This window comes from Telopea speciosissima, chromosome 6 (genome assembly GCF_018873765.1).
Source record: "Telopea speciosissima isolate NSW1024214 ecotype Mountain lineage chromosome 6, Tspe_v1, whole genome shotgun sequence".
NCBI lineage: Eukaryota > Viridiplantae > Streptophyta > Magnoliopsida > Proteales > Proteaceae > Telopea > Telopea speciosissima.
The window spans coordinates 36,542,644-36,559,239 of NC_057921.1; the positions used below are offsets into that span (position 1 = coordinate 36,542,644).

A 16,596-nucleotide genomic window follows, 5' to 3' on the forward strand; every position below is an offset into this window, starting at 1 on the left:
CCTCTTGAGAGTAGTATCATCATTAGTTGAAGAAGACCCTTGTTCTTTTGGTATGCTCTTATACTCCCCATAAATTCGTTCCAAAGTTTTTCTCACTTTATCAATAGACTTTGTAACCAAGATATCATATCCACCATGAATCTTATAATATATCCACTGAAGAATTGTGAACTTGTAACGGGGATCCAAAACAACAGCTACTGATAAAATCAATAAATATTTTTCCCAGTATTTATTGAACTTCTCCCTCATGGAACGTATTATATCTTCCATAAACTCCTCTTCTAATAAAGATGTATCATTTAGAATTTGATGAACTTCCACCACACATGAAAAATAAAGGTTGAAAGTTGGATATTTTGAACCCGACAACACATTTGTGATTTCATCAAAGGGCATCAACAACTGTGTACTTTTTGAAATCTTTTCCCACTCATAATCGAAAAGTAAAAGTGTATAAGTCGGATCCGAATAGTCTAAAGTTTCAAATGCTTTCTTGTAATACAAAGCATCATCAAACATTTTGAATGTGGAATTCCATCTTGTAACTACATTTCTATGTAAGCCCCTAGAGGTATTTATTCCCACTTGCTCACAACATTCTTCAAACTTGATCTTTCTAGCTTGTGAACTTCTAATAAATTTGACACTATCTCTAACTTTCTGAATGGATGTGTCAATTACTTTGATACCACTTTGGACTATAAGATTCATGATGTGGACACAATAACGAATATGAAAAAAATCTCCATTACAAAGCAATGCCTTCTTCGCAGTCAAAGTATTTCTAAAAAAAGAAACGCCCACATCATTAGCACTCGCATTATCAACTGTTATGGAAAATAATCTCTCTTCAAGCCCCCCACTCAATCAAAATCTTTCTTAACGCCCCACCAATATTTGCACCTTTGTGGGAGAGTGTCAAGATGGTAAATTTTATCAATTTTTTGTGCAAAACCCATGATTTATCTATGTAATGAGCTGTGAGGGTCATGTAACCATCATTAGAGATTGAAGTCCATAAATCAGTGGTCACTGATATGCTCCCAGCAGAATTTTTAACTGTCTCTTTAATTGCATTCTTTTCCTTCTTAAAAATTCTATGAATATCATTCAAAATAGTGTTTCTGCTAATGGAAATGTATTCAGGATATACATACAACATCAGTTTTCTAAAATCTGCATGCTCTACAAATCTCAAAGGAAGTTCATTCCTGACCACTAATGTTAAAATCATATCACGCACAACATTGGGGTCAATCTTTACATCTCTCAAGGTCACATTCCCATCGATTGGTTGCATAAATATTTGGGCTATGTCCTTATTCTCACGCTTAGGACATTTTTTCATGTGCTTATTCAAGTTGGTTGTCTCATTTTTTATGGGATCAGCCATAAACACTCTCCCACACTTATTGCATTCAGCCCTAGGCTTTCCATCCGGATTTTTTTTTGGATCCACTGGTTTGAACCAATTAGTTGTCCAGCATGCTGCTGTCTTAATCTTTTCCCTTCTATTAGAAGGTGCAGCAGCATTACTAACTCACACTGTGTCTACCTCTACGACAACAGAAGGCTAAGAAGGAGATGGTACCGGCACCGAACCAACATTGGTCTCAACTATCTCACTTAGATTTTGGCTCATTTTTTAAGTATGAATATAAATATATAATATTTAAAACATCTGCAAAGTACATATAGAAAAAGAACATGAAATATAACCATCAATAAAAAATCAACAAAGAATTTCATTGAAGATTGTGTAATGTACAATAAAACATTACAAAATACAACAAAGAATTAAACACAAAAAAATTAACAAAGAATTTTCATTGAAGATTGTCTACTCTAAATCTGATGCTAGATTTAACGATCCAGTCCTTCTAGCATGTGCTTTGTTCTTCTTTGATAGCCACATAACATTCATGTCTGAGATGCATGTTAAATATTTTTATTTATACAAAATTAACTTAACCAATATTTCTTGTTTTAGATTCTTAACAGTATACTGCATACCGTTGCCATTCATATAATTTTTCATCTATATCAGCCCATTACAAGCATATTCCTTTATAATCAATTTCCACATAAAAAATAGGTCAGTAACATACAGTATAATACATGAACTACATATATGTGTTTTCTATTTCAGGCTTAACTAAGTCACCATTTTAGACATGCCATGCCAGTCCGATACACATAAAAGACCCACTTTGTCTCTGCCCATAGTTATTAGTGTTAGGTCAAATTTTAGAAAGGCCCATGACTTTTAAAATCTTAAAATTTTATTTACATCCATACACCTAGGGTGAAATTTTTTTTCCAAAATTCTAGTTTGTGCAATCCCATTGAAGTTATGAATTCATTATTTCATTCATAATTTCATATTTTCATAGTGCCACGACCATTGAAGAGAGGGTTTTTTTGAAACACTTACCACTTTACCAATCCAACAAAAGAGTGTTGTCGTCGCCGTCGCCGTCGCCGTTGAAAAAGATGGAGAATTGGAGGTTGCACACTTGCACGTTGCAGGCAGCCTTGCAGATTAGATCGTTGGGACTTGGGAGAAAATGGAGGTTGCACGTTTGAAGTTAAAAGAGTTGAAAGATTTTAGACTTGAAGTAAAAGAGTATAACTAAAAGTCTAAAACTAAAATAAAAATAATAAAATAAGAAAGAGAATATGAAAGGCTATTCTGTTAGAGAATTAGAGTTTCAGTGTTGGACAATTACCAACAAAACAAAGAAGAAAAATATGGTTTTTGATTTTGGTGCATACGATTTTGGTTACTTTACTTAGTTAGTTACTTTATTAAATATCATTTACCCAAAAGATATTAAAAGATATAGGGTTTGGGAATTAAATGGGTAATTCGGTTTGGTTTCGATTCAAACCGGCGGGTTTGGACATGAAACCAAAATCGAACCGAATCGAATTAAGTTATCGTACATTTGAACCAAAACCAAACCGAATTAATTCGGTTCGGCTCGATTTTGGGTTCGATTTCCTGTTTGGTTTTAACACTCTTATATATATATGGGAAAGCGACATCGATGATTTTCCCATATGAGCTCGATCAATAAGTCGCATTTTTGCTTCGGACATAGATGCAAAATGACGTCAACCGAATCTCCCTCATAGGCTTTTCGGAAAACTCCATCTATTCTGGTGTGGATGGCTGGTAGGCCTATATTTCTTGATTTCAATAGGACTCCTTACAAGTTTCTTTCTATCTACTATTAAAAATAACTCCGATGAGAATTGCCTTGATGTGTTCTTGGTGGTGACCATGTCAAGTTTAATTTTGATGGATAAAATAAATTCTGCCATAGTCATTCTCTTTCCCTGTTCATTCTTTGTGCCATCTTGAAACTTGAGTTTCTCATTTGTTTGCGTTAGTCGATTCAATTACTGAAAATTGAACCCAAATATTTGGGTATTTGGGCTATTCTAAATTATTATAATTTAATGAAGGAGATGCCAGTTATTAATTTTGACTCTTTGGTTATAATAATTTAAACTATCAAAGTCGTTTATCGGTCTAGGGCTTTGGATTTCGTGAGTTAATTCTCGAATCGGATCGTGTTTCGTGGGCTGGGCTTAAGTCACATTCCATATTTAATTGGATTTTGATGATTAGGTCTAGGTTTCAATTTGTTGTGGGCTTGATCAAATTTCATCCCAGATTTGGAATTGGGTTTCAGACCATTAAGATTATGAATTTAGTTTGGGCCCAATTGGTTTCGATTTTGGTTTGGGCGTTGGCCCACCAATCAAGGTTGAGTCATGTGCGAAAAGATTGGGCTCATACCTCAGTCCTATGAGTGGATCAAAGGAATTGGTGTAAGCTCTGTGGGTGATATTCATCTAAGTTTAATGAAATGAATGAAATCGGTTTGTCTTGTCGGTTTTAGGATTTTATCAAACCCGGCTTAGGCCTTTGGGTTTGTTTTTAGGCTAATCCAGCCTGAATAACAATTTGAGCATGGAGCCATAGTATGGGTGGCTTGAAGCAATTTGGGCTTTGGATCCCTTTTTGGATTTTGGTTTTCTTAGAAATTAAAAGATTTTGATTTCGTTTGAATCATAAGGTCGATATCCGAAAGTTGTGGATATTAGTCATGTTGGGCTCTTAATTCTGATATGCACCATTCAAGTGGGTATTCCCATGAAGATCTATGGAAAGCCCATTAAGCTTGACCAATGGCTGCTTACCTAATGACGGAACTAGTAGAACATTTGTCGCCGGAGCTCAGACTAAGTAAAGGAAGGTCACTTACCTGAGCCCATAAAGGACTCTAAACATCCTTTGCCCTTTCTTATGTCAAATCAGAGGTCCTTGCATGAGTCAGATCGGCCTATTATAAACGGGCGTGGGCCTTTTGAGTAATAAAGTCGTGTGAGATCGATTTGGATTTAATGGTTTGGGCCAAGTGGATTTGGACTTTGTCTTGGGTTTAGGCCCACCGACTAAGGATAAGTCATGTGTGGGGAGTTTGGGCCCATTGTTTTGGGCTTATGAGTGTATTTTAATTTATAATTTGGGATCCAAAGTTCACATCTCCCCATTTCATTCGATTAGCTTTAAGGGATTCCAAATGAATTTCTAAAATCGATTTTAGGTAGAATTAGAACGTGTGCAAAGGAGTGAGAATGCCCATCTAGTGGCCCAAGTTAAAATGCTACATGTTGGGATCCTGTGGGGCGTAGATACACACTCCTTAGGACGGGAGTTGGGCTATCCTGTCATCTAGCCCTTGAATGTTTTAAAATCCTCATGATGTGTGATTGGCTAGATTATTTTGCTCCATGCTCCATGTTCCGTATTCCATGCTTCGTGCTTAATATATTATCACATGTTTAGTGTAATTAGCTTAGTTTATATGATTAGTCCTATGCCTTGCATTGATGTTTCATGTCATACCTTAGCTTAGGGTAATTCAGATATATGGTTTAGATTGCACATCTTGTACGTAGATACCTAGTCTTAGGTGCCTAGTTTTAGGATGACCTAAAATTAGAAGAATTAGTTTTCGGGTTTGCAGGCAAGTCTTAGCAAAGGTCAAAGAAGGATGACCAGCTTTGGGCCGGGCGGACTGGGTGCCTAACACCTTCCCAGTCCATAACTTGACACTTACCCAACAACCTGGTTGGACCTCAGCCTTTATCCATTGAGTCATTAGTCTTCCCTCGTCAATGGGAGGAATCTATGGGTCCTAGACCCTTTCTAGGTGGTGACGTCAATATTACCCATTTGTCCTCTTAGGAGAGATCAGGGTTCTTGCTTTAGGGTTCATCGGTGAGATTCGGTTCGCGTGAAGAACAGACCAACCCCCTTGTCGGGGGATATGGATTTTCATCTATGGTTCTTACAACTGTGCAACAAATTGAACATTCAGAGACATACATCTTCTCCATACAGACCTCAAAACCATGGTGCAGTAGAGCCGTCAACAAGAACATCAAAAGAATAATACAGAAAATGGTTGACATGCTACCTTATGCACTTTGGGCATAAAAGACATCCATATGAACTGCGATTTGGACAACATCCTACTCATTGGTCTATGGAATGGAAGCAGTCCTTCTAGTCGAACTAGAGATCCCCTCTTTACGAATCTTGAAGGATTGTGACATTCTAAAATCAGAATGGGTCAAGACAAGATTTAAAAAATTAAACTTCATTAAATAGAAAATGATGTGTGTCATCGACAACATGAAGAAACACCAACAGAAAATGATGCAAACATTCAACAAGAAAGTTGTACAACGCCAACTATCCGTTAGTGATTTGGTGTTTAAAGAGCAAAGAGCACCCATGCACGATCCACGAGGAAAATTCAGGCCCAATTTAAGTGGTTCTTACATCATCAAAGAGATACTACACGAAAAAGCAATTCGAGTAATGGATCTAGATGGGATTGAGTTCCCTTACTTGAAAAATATGGATCAACCCAAGAAGTACTACATTTAGAAAGTTTTCTATAAGGGAACTACGCTTAACCTAATCCCTTAAAACTTAAAGGTACGTAGGCAGCTAGGTAAAACAACATCAAGTTCGATCACAAAAATAATAAAAAATAAAATAAAAAATTAAGTACCAATTCAAAACAGAAATAAATTCAAAGTCTCAAGGCAACTTGGTTTCAAAAAAAAAAAAGAAGCAATGTTGAAATATGATTTCACTCTTGGTAATTAAAACATCTTAAACTATTCTAATGATGACTCCAATCATCCACTCTCTATCATGGCCTTCAAGATGGACGGATCATCGATGTCTTCACCATCATCCTCGTCAGCTTCTTTGGAACGCTTAGAGATTGAAGAACTTTCCTTTCCCATATTAGCTTCCTTCTTACTTTTTTTTTTTTTTCTTCTCTACGCCATGAGGTTGTATCCATGCTTCATATTCAATAGTCATTCCACCTTCATAAGCATCCACATTCTTCAAAATTGTCTTCAATCGCCACAGACTCGCGATCTTATTCACCAACTCCTGGTTCAGCTGCTTGGGTGAGAAAAAGTTCACCAATTCCCTAGGAACATCTTGAGTCAGTCTTTGTTGTCAGTGTAGTCAGTTTGGGTATGTAGAAAGAAGTGTAGGATAGTCCCATCAAGCGAACATAATTACATCTAGAAGAATTCAATATTGAGGTATCTACCGGCCACCAAGAACACCTCCAACGGATATTTTCAGAAGAAATACGGGGGAGAGCACGCTCCCAAGTTTCCCAGTGATGATACTCCATAACCACCGAGCGGAGATAATAGTGTTTGCTTTTGAAGTCTCCCCTCATAGGTTTTACAAACTGTAGTCTTTCACAAAGCTATACTTGCCACAGGGTAAGGGTAACTATAAAACATATAGCCTAAGGGGAAGCGAGTAAGTAGATGAGATGTATTTGCAGTAACTAGGGACTGCCAGAAAAAACCCTCTGCGCGGAGTACGATTCCTGCTCAAAGTGTCTATTCTTCACATTGTTTCAGTGAGAACATTGAGAATGACATTACAATCCCGTTGAAATTGCTTGACTACATCCATCAACACAGGAGAAGCTCCACGAGCACCATAACGAAAGAGAAATTGAGAGATCACACAAAAAAAAAAGCCCTCTTTCGACAAAGCATGATCACCTCTACGCTGACTTGCAAAAAGATTGATTATCTCCAAGACATCGATACGAGAGCCATGCATAAAGTGGGTAGACGATTCCATTCTAAACCAAAGGACATGATGTCCTTCGAGTAATCATTCTTCAAACTTGGACAAATCATGGCACCATACCGAGGATAGAGAAAGCATGCATAAAATTCTCCATAAGTGGGACCTACCTCACCAGTATTGAAGCGAAACACATGTACATCAGGGATCCAATAGCAAGAAGCTCCACGAATGAGGTCCTATGACAATACCATAGCCTTTATGTCTACCCAGGGTTGAAGATGCACTATTCCCGAGGCTTCACGGTCATCTTTCAATATGGAATCGATCCATGAACCCAAAGCCTTGTCCATAATTTTAGCAAACCATAACAGAAGAACACGCAGAGAAAGACTCAAGAAGGAACAAGAAGAAGAACACCAACAATTCAAATGAGAAAAAAGAAGTTCCTTGCACTCCCTAAGGTCTTAATACACCCTATAAGGACGTGCAAGGGCCTAAGAAAGGGGGGGGGGGAATTCGTAAAGCACCATCCTTGAGCCAAGGGAAAAAGAAACAATTCGGAATCAATGTCGATAGTACCTTCACTCGATGTCGATGAACCCTTTTTCAGTGTCGATCGACAATAGTTCAATGTCGAATGTTGTCATTTCATAGCCAAGTTACACTTCACATTTTTTGGCAATCGGCATTGCGCCCTTGGGTTCCTGCCATTTCAATGTCACAACTTACACATTAGCGTTATGATATGATGGACTGTACCTTTCCATATACACATTCACACATCACGCTTCAACCATTTAATGCATTTAATTGATCAAAATCAATCCAAAATATTTACAAGGCCAAAAGGCCCGAATTATACACATTCACACATCACGCTTCAATCATTTGATGTATTCAATTGATCAAAATCAATCCAAAATATTTACAAGGCCACAAGGCCCAAAATTGTTCATCATTCACAAAAAAAAAAAAAAAACCAAAAGACAAAAAAGAAAAGAGCTACTGCTCCTCGAAACCATTTCTCTCCTCACCAACTTCTTCCTTTTCTTCCTTACTACTACTCTCCTCGAGTCCATCATTATCATCGCCACCACCATCATGACCCCTCGACAAGTGACAACATGTCAGTTGGGATCATTGGAGACCATGATTCCAAAACCTCCACAGTCGGAGCAGGCTGAAGAGCAACCACTACCGCGTCCCTCTCCCTTTGCAGTCGATTGGCCGTTGCCTCATACCCTGGGACGTCGTCCTCCTGCATTGCATACTAATATTAGCATTATTATTATTTTCTATGCATTAATTATGCAAAGAACAACAAAGGAAGTCCACTTACCAGTTGAGTTGCTCGCTCACTGAGGAAGGTCGCAAGCTGCTTTAGGCAGCCACCATCCCTAACATATCGCCATACCTATATCCAGTGACCTGAACAAGCACCCAAATAAGTCCATAATGACATCAAACTGCCAAGACAATGACTCATGGACAAGTTGGGTACTTATGAAATCGTAGTCACAAGGATAGCCAACCACAGTCGATTTGGGCCTAGGGATGTGGACTTCCTTGCCCAAACTGGAACGACCACCCTGGTACTGGAAAGAAAGCATCTGACACCTTGTGCGAGAATGAAGGCACAACAGAAGATCTCACCGGAGTACTATCACTAGACTAGTGAGGAGTAGTTACAGGAGGAGATCCTAGCGAGGTCTCATCTCCCCGAGAAGATGCAGTCACAACAGCATTAATAACCTCAATAAACATGGACAAGTCAATCATCATTAAATAAATTCATGGATTAAAAGTTAAAGGGAAAAGACTTACTCGTGGACCAACTGGAGTCACACGAAGACATGCTAGCTTCTTCGTCTTGTACTCGCAGCAGTGCCCCCATGAGTTTGGCTCTACGAAGGCCCGAGCATCCACCCCCTTCAATAACCGGTTCATCTTAATATTTGAGAGCCTCTCTGGCTCCAGCATGAGATGAGGAGGCTGCCCAGGAATGCAAAGCCTATTGACTCTAGGCCATTACTGGTAGGCCCTATCACCCAGGTACTAGGCATACCCCGATGGTCCAACAAAGACCATGCTTTAAGGTACAAGTCTCCTGGTAGCCTCCAACTGGGCCTGAACTCCCAGCTCGACAGTGGAAAAAGGTTGCCACACCACCTGCTAGGTGAACACAGTCAGTATCAAGAATAAAAAACAAAGTAAGAAGGAACGAAATGTTAGAAAGAAAACTCACCTCCTGAGGGGAGATTCGGTTCAGCATCTCCCTAACAACAAACACTGGGACCACCCTTTCCTTAGGGCGGGTATTATCAGCTAACCACATCCTAGCCCTCGGAAAGAAAGTCTCGTCCCGTGTTCTCAACTTAGGAGCACATACTCTCAAATGATCATAACACCAGCACTATAGACAAAGAAAGAGAATGCCAGAACAAGTCTAAATGTTGAAAGCACAAAAAGGGAAATGTAAGAAGATTACGTTTGGAACAAACCAGGTGCCACCGACACATTGGGTGCGCCGCATGGCCATGGAATCCAAGGTCCTTAGCATATGGGCATACCTTCCCCCAACCCAATCAAAGGACCGCACCTTCGACAGATCTCTCAGATACCACATGTTACGTGTGGAAACCTCCGATGCTTGGTTCGCCCACGGATGAGCCTGCAAAGACCAAGTGATGAGCACAAGAGAGCCGGTGTGGCTCCGACCTAGGACTCTCTGATGCTGAAGTTAGATCACCAGTGCAACAACGTAATAGCTAGTAAAAGTGAGATGAGCAATAGAGCTCCATACCTTGGTATTTATAAAGGGAGATGAGGCAGTTGGAGGAGTCCTAGTATGGTAAGAGTCCTTGTTTGGTAAGGCTCTTCCCCGCGGAGCGGAGTGGAGTGGAGAATTTTCTTCGGGGTCAGACTCTTGTTAAGGTAAGAGTCCTAATGGGAGTGTGATTCGGTATCGCAATGAGATCGTGACTCGATTCTTATCCCGTGATTCCCGGGTGGTGCTTACGTGGCGTCGTGATCTTTGGTGGGGCGCTATGGTAGCCTTCGTGGAGAGCTCGACGTCGGAGCTCGGCCACAGAGGTTGGCCTAAGAGCTCGGCCTTGGTCTAAAAGCTCGGCCTCGGCCCGTATGACCTGAGGGTCATCATTAGTTGTGTGGGCTTTGCCGCGCTGTGGTGCTCCAATCGAGGCCGACCTGCGTAGGCCCGGACCATGGGGTCGGCGGGCGTGCAGCTCAGCCGTGATGGGGATTTTTGGGTGAGTACTGATCTATGTCGGCGGACCATGGGGTCGGCGGGCGTGGGGCCAAAGATCGGCAGAAGAGCTCGGCCTGCTAGGTCGGCCTCGTCGGACCCGTACAAGTTCAGCTCAGCGTCTGGTTGACTGGGAAGTGTCTGACGAGCTCGGCCAAGCAGTAGGGTTTACCCAGATCGGGTCAGCCTGGTCTTTCGCTTAGCTTGGTTCGGTTCTTGGTATGACCTCGGCTCGGCCATGTGGCCGCTTCTGATTGGTGGGGTGTTTTATGCCTCATCACCACACAAAGAGATGTGGATCTTCATCTCGTTACTACTGAACAACATGTTCCCAAAAGGTACAAGAAGAAACATATGGTTAGCTGATCGGTCTCTCTGGAGTCCATGGTGCAATGCAGTGGTTTTGAGAGGGATCTATCAGCTTAGGGGTATATCATAGTGCTCGACCATTTGGTTCAGCCCCAGGACTATCGAGTCAGTTTGTTAACCTTATTTGGAGATTTGTCTGACTTGACAATCACTGCACGCATGGTTCGAGACTAAACAACGACCACTTCAGCAAGGAATATAGCTTGACCAATAAGCAACTAAACCATAGAGATAATCTAACCCAAGAGATAACCTCGGTTAAGAAAACCCTAATCGAAAAGAAAACATTCTCGAATAGAGTCATGTATCACACATGAACTCCTAGCTGACAGGTGTCCTATCCGAGAGGTGCCACCTTCTAAACAAGTGACACTCCACAAAGGTCAATCATTACATCAAATCTATACCGATCTACCATCGCAACCCTGTAAATAGCGACTCATAGCTAAGGTAAAGAGGTTCAAATTTATTTCCGTTCTCTGCCTTGAGAATTATCTGTTGCAAGGTCTAACTTGGGTATTGGAGTGACCTTGCCGGTTCATTTGGCACTCCATTGCTTAGTTCTGGTCTTCTGTGTAGGTTCATCCGATCGCAGGAGAGCTCGGATCGAATCTTGCTGCAATAAGATAAAAAATGAACATAAGATTTTTAATACGTATAAAGACCTTTTGGGATTGGTGTGTGGTTTGTGTGATTACACTTTCATCAAAAAAAGCTGGATAATGGATAGAGAGTGTTTATCTAATCGCCTTTAAAATTCATTGCTAGGAGTCATCAATTTATCGGTCCGGATTAACTTTGGTGCCATGCCAATCATGTGAACGGTTTGATCTCATTTTGCAGCCACATAGAGGAAAATGCACTCAATTTCTCAGGGAAGAATCGAATACATCTGATTGGAATAAAGATGCCGTTCATATGTCAAAGGATGAGATCACGACAACAAAGCTAGGGTGTACGGTGTGGCCACCGAGATTGCTTGGGAGCTATAGCAGGAAGAGGCATTGACACCCAATAAGCTCGGGAAGGGCTTCTATAAATATAAGCTCGCCTCGCGCGCTAGCTCCCTGAGTAGAGCTGCTTCTGGGCAAAGCAGAGGCCTCGTCGGTTAGGGCCTCCGAGAGGAAAAAAGGGACGCGAAAAGATGGCGAAGCCTCGCAAATCGAAGAATGACGACCAAAAAGTCGAGAATTTAGGCGCCGTTGTTCGACATCAGAAGCTCTGTCTATCCATCGACATGGAAAAACGTCTGATTTACGGGTTAGTTACAGAGATCAACTTCATTTCTTCGATTTATTTCTCGTCAGTTTAGCTGCAATTTCATGCTGGACTGCAACTTTCAGTGTTTCACTGCAATTTCTCTTGTTTAGGTATACGGAATTGAAAATTGCTGTTCCGGAGAGTGGCATAGTTGGATTACACGCAGACAATATGAAAATCGATAAGGTCTCTGTTGATGGAGAGCCAGCTGAGTATGAATTCTCACCACTATGTCAACCAGTGGAGGATAAGCGGAGATGGCACTTTGTTTCATCCGCTTCTTTTGCTGCTGACGCTGCATGCTCGACGTATTTATCGTCTCTCGATAAAGAAATGGCTTCGAATCTGTTAATTAAGTGTTGTAAGCCAGCAAAAGTAGTGAGTGAGCCAGAGGAACAGGGGAATGGCGGGAACAGTACGCAACCCTCTGGCGAACCCAAGCAGGTTCCCCCCCCCCCCCCCATATTGTCGTTATGTGGTGTTCATGAGCTGAAAATTTGTCTGTTCTTTACGTGGGAAGTCGCTGTGAAGAGTTTCACACGTTTGTGGTTTCTCATGTAGGTTGGTATTGGGTGCAGAATTTGAAACTTGTCCGTATTGACTATTGGGTGGAGAAAGCGGAGACAGGGATTCATTTTTCGAGTAATGTGCTGCATACTAATAACCAGATGAGGCGTGCACGTTGCTGGTTCCCTTGTATGGACTCCAGTTCGCAACGATGCTGGTAAGGGTGATTTGGTTCTTTCATGTAATTATCTGTAGCTCCATTTGTATTGTGTAGTCTACTGATCATTTTCCTTGTGTACAATTATCACGAAATTCTTCTTAACAATTGCTCTCATTGTTCAGCTATGATCTGGAATTTACGGTGGCCCAGAATCTTGTGGCTGTCAGTAATGGTTGCTTACTATATCAGGTGAGATTGTTCATATGGTAGTTTGTGAATTCTGTTATTTTGTTAAATTTTGTTTAGGAAGAGGGTCACACAAATGGCAGCAAGGAGGACGGTATCATCCACATAGGTCCACATGGACAGTGTAGAAGAGAAAAAATAATAAAAAAACCCCATGTCAGAGGGTGGCAGTACACTGGTGTCCTGGGAAACTTTTTCCCTTTCGATTAAGAGAAGATGATTATAGGCTTGGTTATGAAACTCTAATCATTTCGGGGGGGGGGGGGGAGGGATGGTGGTGGATCTCACACTGCTATATTCATGTGTGTGAGGCATCTCTTAGAATGTTAAGTTCATCCTTTGAGTTCCCTTTAGGTTTTGATGATGAACAGGGCGGCAGAGAGACATTAGAAGGAATGCTCTTTGGCTTACTGCACTTGCACGTAGCACACAGTCTCACATCGTGGAGAAATGCTAAGTTATTGGTAGAGAGAATATATTATAATGTTATTTTGAACAGTAAATAGTTACTTCTTATTCTAAAGTGAAAAAAAGAAGAGTAAGGAAGTTACTTCAAGCAGTATTGAAAGCATTATAATGTTATTTCAATTGTATTGTTTGATTAATTGTTGTATTCAGATAAGTAAACAAAGCTGAAAACCTCAAATACAGAATAATTGTTGTATTCAGATAAGTAAACAAAGCTGAAAACCTCAAATACAGAATAGTCAACTAAATTGTGAGTCTGGCATTTGTTCAAGTGTTCAAAAGAAATCCATCATCAATCTAGAATGAAATGTAATGGTGGTTGTATCCTTCTTGTATAATCAAACTTGTTGCCTTCAATATTTTGTTTATTTCAATCTGGAACTGGATAGACTCCACAAAGGAAAAAGGTATTGCTTAGTCTACTTGATGTATTACTTGATAGAGTTTTTGTCTTCTAAGTTCTAAATGCCTTGATTTCGTGGTTCAAAATAAAACCAAAAGGATGTGTTGAGAACCGTGGGATTGAAATATTGTCTCTTTGTCTTTAGTTTATTTTAAGGTTTTTATTATTTTCCCTCTTTACTATTTTGCCCTTGGGTTGTAATTCTTATTATAAATAAAGTGGACCTCTGTCATTAATGACAAGTCACATCATTCTCTCGACTCCGATTCCAAACTTGGTATCAGAGCCTATAACCCTAGGAAATCTTTTTTGGTTTTTCACATTGACCTTCTTCACGATCGTCGCCGCCGCCCGTTGAAGGCCGTAGCCTCCTCGTCTAGCATGGTAGACGATCACTGTACCATGCACCCTTAAACTTTTCCCTTACCTTGCACCTCCTCACCGCGCCTTTCCTACCGCTGTTGCAGCTGCCACTATGTCTCTGCCTCTTTGACCGCGACCCTCTTCTCGTTGTCGCGGTCATCGCCTGGCTGTTTCCCTCTGCTCTCTCAACCTCCCAACTGGACGCCCTCTACCGTGCCTCTACTGACGGCTAATCCTTTAGTCGTTGGCGCGGTCGTTGCGACCCGTCATGTAGCTGTGCCTCTTCTATCAGCCTCTCGCTGCCAGCATTGCCACCGCTGCGACCTCCAGATCGCCATGCCTCCCCGCCGGTCCTTCTCCATCGACCCTGCCATCGCTGCGACCCTCCAGGTCGTCTTGCCTCCTTCGCTAGTCCCTCTTGCCGATGCCGTCGCGACCCGCTAGGTTGCCGCGCCTTCTCTCACTGGCCTCTCCTATCGCCGATGGAGTTCCTTCTCCGCGATCCCTCTGGTTGCCATTTGTTTCTCTGGATCCTCTTCTCTTGGTTATCATGGGCGACGACAGTATGAGTACTACCTCTCTTGGCACTCCTAGGGGTCCCACTTGGTCGATCGAGTAGCACTGGGAATCACACTCTCCAACCTGACCCTATCAAATTGAATGGTCAGAACAACCTTACCTGGTCCCGGGCTGCCTTCTCACACTCCGAGGACATAATTACTCTAGCCTCATTATAGGAGGTGCTTCCAAGCTAGCCGATCCTGCAGCCGCTTCTACATGGTTGTCTAATGATGTGCTGGTTATGTCCTTAATTCTTAATTCGATGGAGCCCTCTATTAGTCCCAGCTTTGTTCTGTTTAATTCGGCCAAGGAACTGTGGGATGCAATTCGTCGGACCTACTCATAGGTAGGAAATTATGCCTAGATTTATGAGATACGTCATCAGGTTTGTAATACTACTTATAAGGAGCTCTTTCTCATTGCCTACTACTCTGCCCTGACCATTCTCTGACAGGAATTGGACTTCTATCATCCCGTTCCTTTGGTCCACCCTGATGATGCTTGCACCTTCCAGAAGGAAAGAGAAATGGAACATGCATATGATTTCTTGACTATCCTGAATCTTGAGTAATGACCAAGTTAGGGTGCAAATATTGGGGCGTGATAAATTCCCTACACTTCGTCAGACATATAATTTGGTTCAGTCTGAAGAACAACAAAGGATTGTTACGATTCCTCTTGTTGTCCCTGTTCGATCTGCCTTGCTCACTATGCCACCTCCATTGGCTACATCACTTGCTGTAGATCTTTTGCAAGGCTTCTATTCCTGCACGAGCACCCGTGAAGTGTGATTATCGTGGTTGCCTTCGTTACATGGGAAACTTGTTGGAAGCTTCATGAGTGCCCTAAGGGTGGGCGCAACTCTAAACAAGGCAGCACTCGTTACCAGGCTAATCTCTCTGAAGCATCCGATACTGTGCCAACCACTTCTACTATGGCACCCTTCTCTCTAGATCAGATGGCTGCAATCCAAAAGTTGGTGACACTATTAACCACTAGTTCTACTTCTTCTCCTGTGTCCAACCTTGCTCTGTCAGGTATTTTTCATGTTTCATCTTCGAGTCCTAGTGGTAAATTGATTCTGGAGCCACGAACCACATGATTAGTAACTCAGAGGTCTTCTGTACCTACACTCCTTGCTCTGGTCGGGATACAGTACGCGTTGCCAATGGGTCTATGTCCTCCAAGTCTGGTAAAGGTTCGGTTAATTGTTCTTTCCCATCTCTCTTTCTTCTGTGTTACATGTTCCCAAGTAGTGTGCGAATTTGTTGTTTTTTTACCGCTTGACTACTGGGTTGAATTGTTCCGTTCACTTCTTTTCTAATCATTGTTTGTTTTAGGATCTAGTGATGAGCGAGACGATTGGTATGGTCGGGTCCGTGATGGTCTCTACCACTTGGAGTCTCCACCAACAACACCTCTCCTGTCCTCTGCTCAGACCCTTTGTTCTGATAGTGCTTTAACGAAGCTTCACCACTGGCATCGCTGCTTGGGACACCCTAGTTTTCATATTTTACGTTTTAATTTTCTAGATTTAGTTAAAATTTGTAGTTTAGAACAACTTCATTGTGATGTGTGTGAATTTGCTAAACACACTGGAGATTCTTATCCTGTTAGTGATGTTAAAAGTGATGTTCCGTTTTCAATCATTCACTCTGATATATGGGGTCCTTCTAGGATTGTTAATCGTAATGGTTATCACTGGTTTATTACATTTATTGTTAATTGTTAAAATTTGTGGTTTAGAACAGCTTCATTGTGATGTGTGTGAATTTGCTAAACACACTAGAGATTATTATCCTGTTAGTGATGTTCCATTTTCTATCATT

The 16,596-nt window shown here is 41.4% G+C and overlaps 1 protein-coding gene across 4 annotated transcripts in view; it reads left to right on the forward strand.

The window, feature by feature from the left end:
- Positions 1–11,830: 11,830 nt before the first annotated feature.
- The window catches only part of LOC122664213 (transcription initiation factor TFIID subunit 2), a 93,696-nt gene continuing 88,930 nt past the window's right edge, over positions 11,831–16,596 (forward strand). For 2 of the 4 annotated variants that reach the window (XM_043859937.1, XM_043859939.1), the window contains exons 1-4: positions 11,831–12,059; positions 12,170–12,503; positions 12,638–12,783; positions 12,909–12,975. In XM_043859937.1, coding sequence (XP_043715872.1) covers positions 11,944–12,059; positions 12,170–12,503; positions 12,638–12,783; positions 12,909–12,975 — 663 coding nt within the window. In that variant the 5' untranslated portion in view covers positions 11,831–11,943. Of the gene's footprint in view, positions 12,060–12,169; positions 12,504–12,620; positions 12,784–12,908; positions 12,976–16,596 lie in introns of those variants that run through there. The other 2 variants (XM_043859938.1, XM_043859940.1) reach the window with 2 other exon arrangements.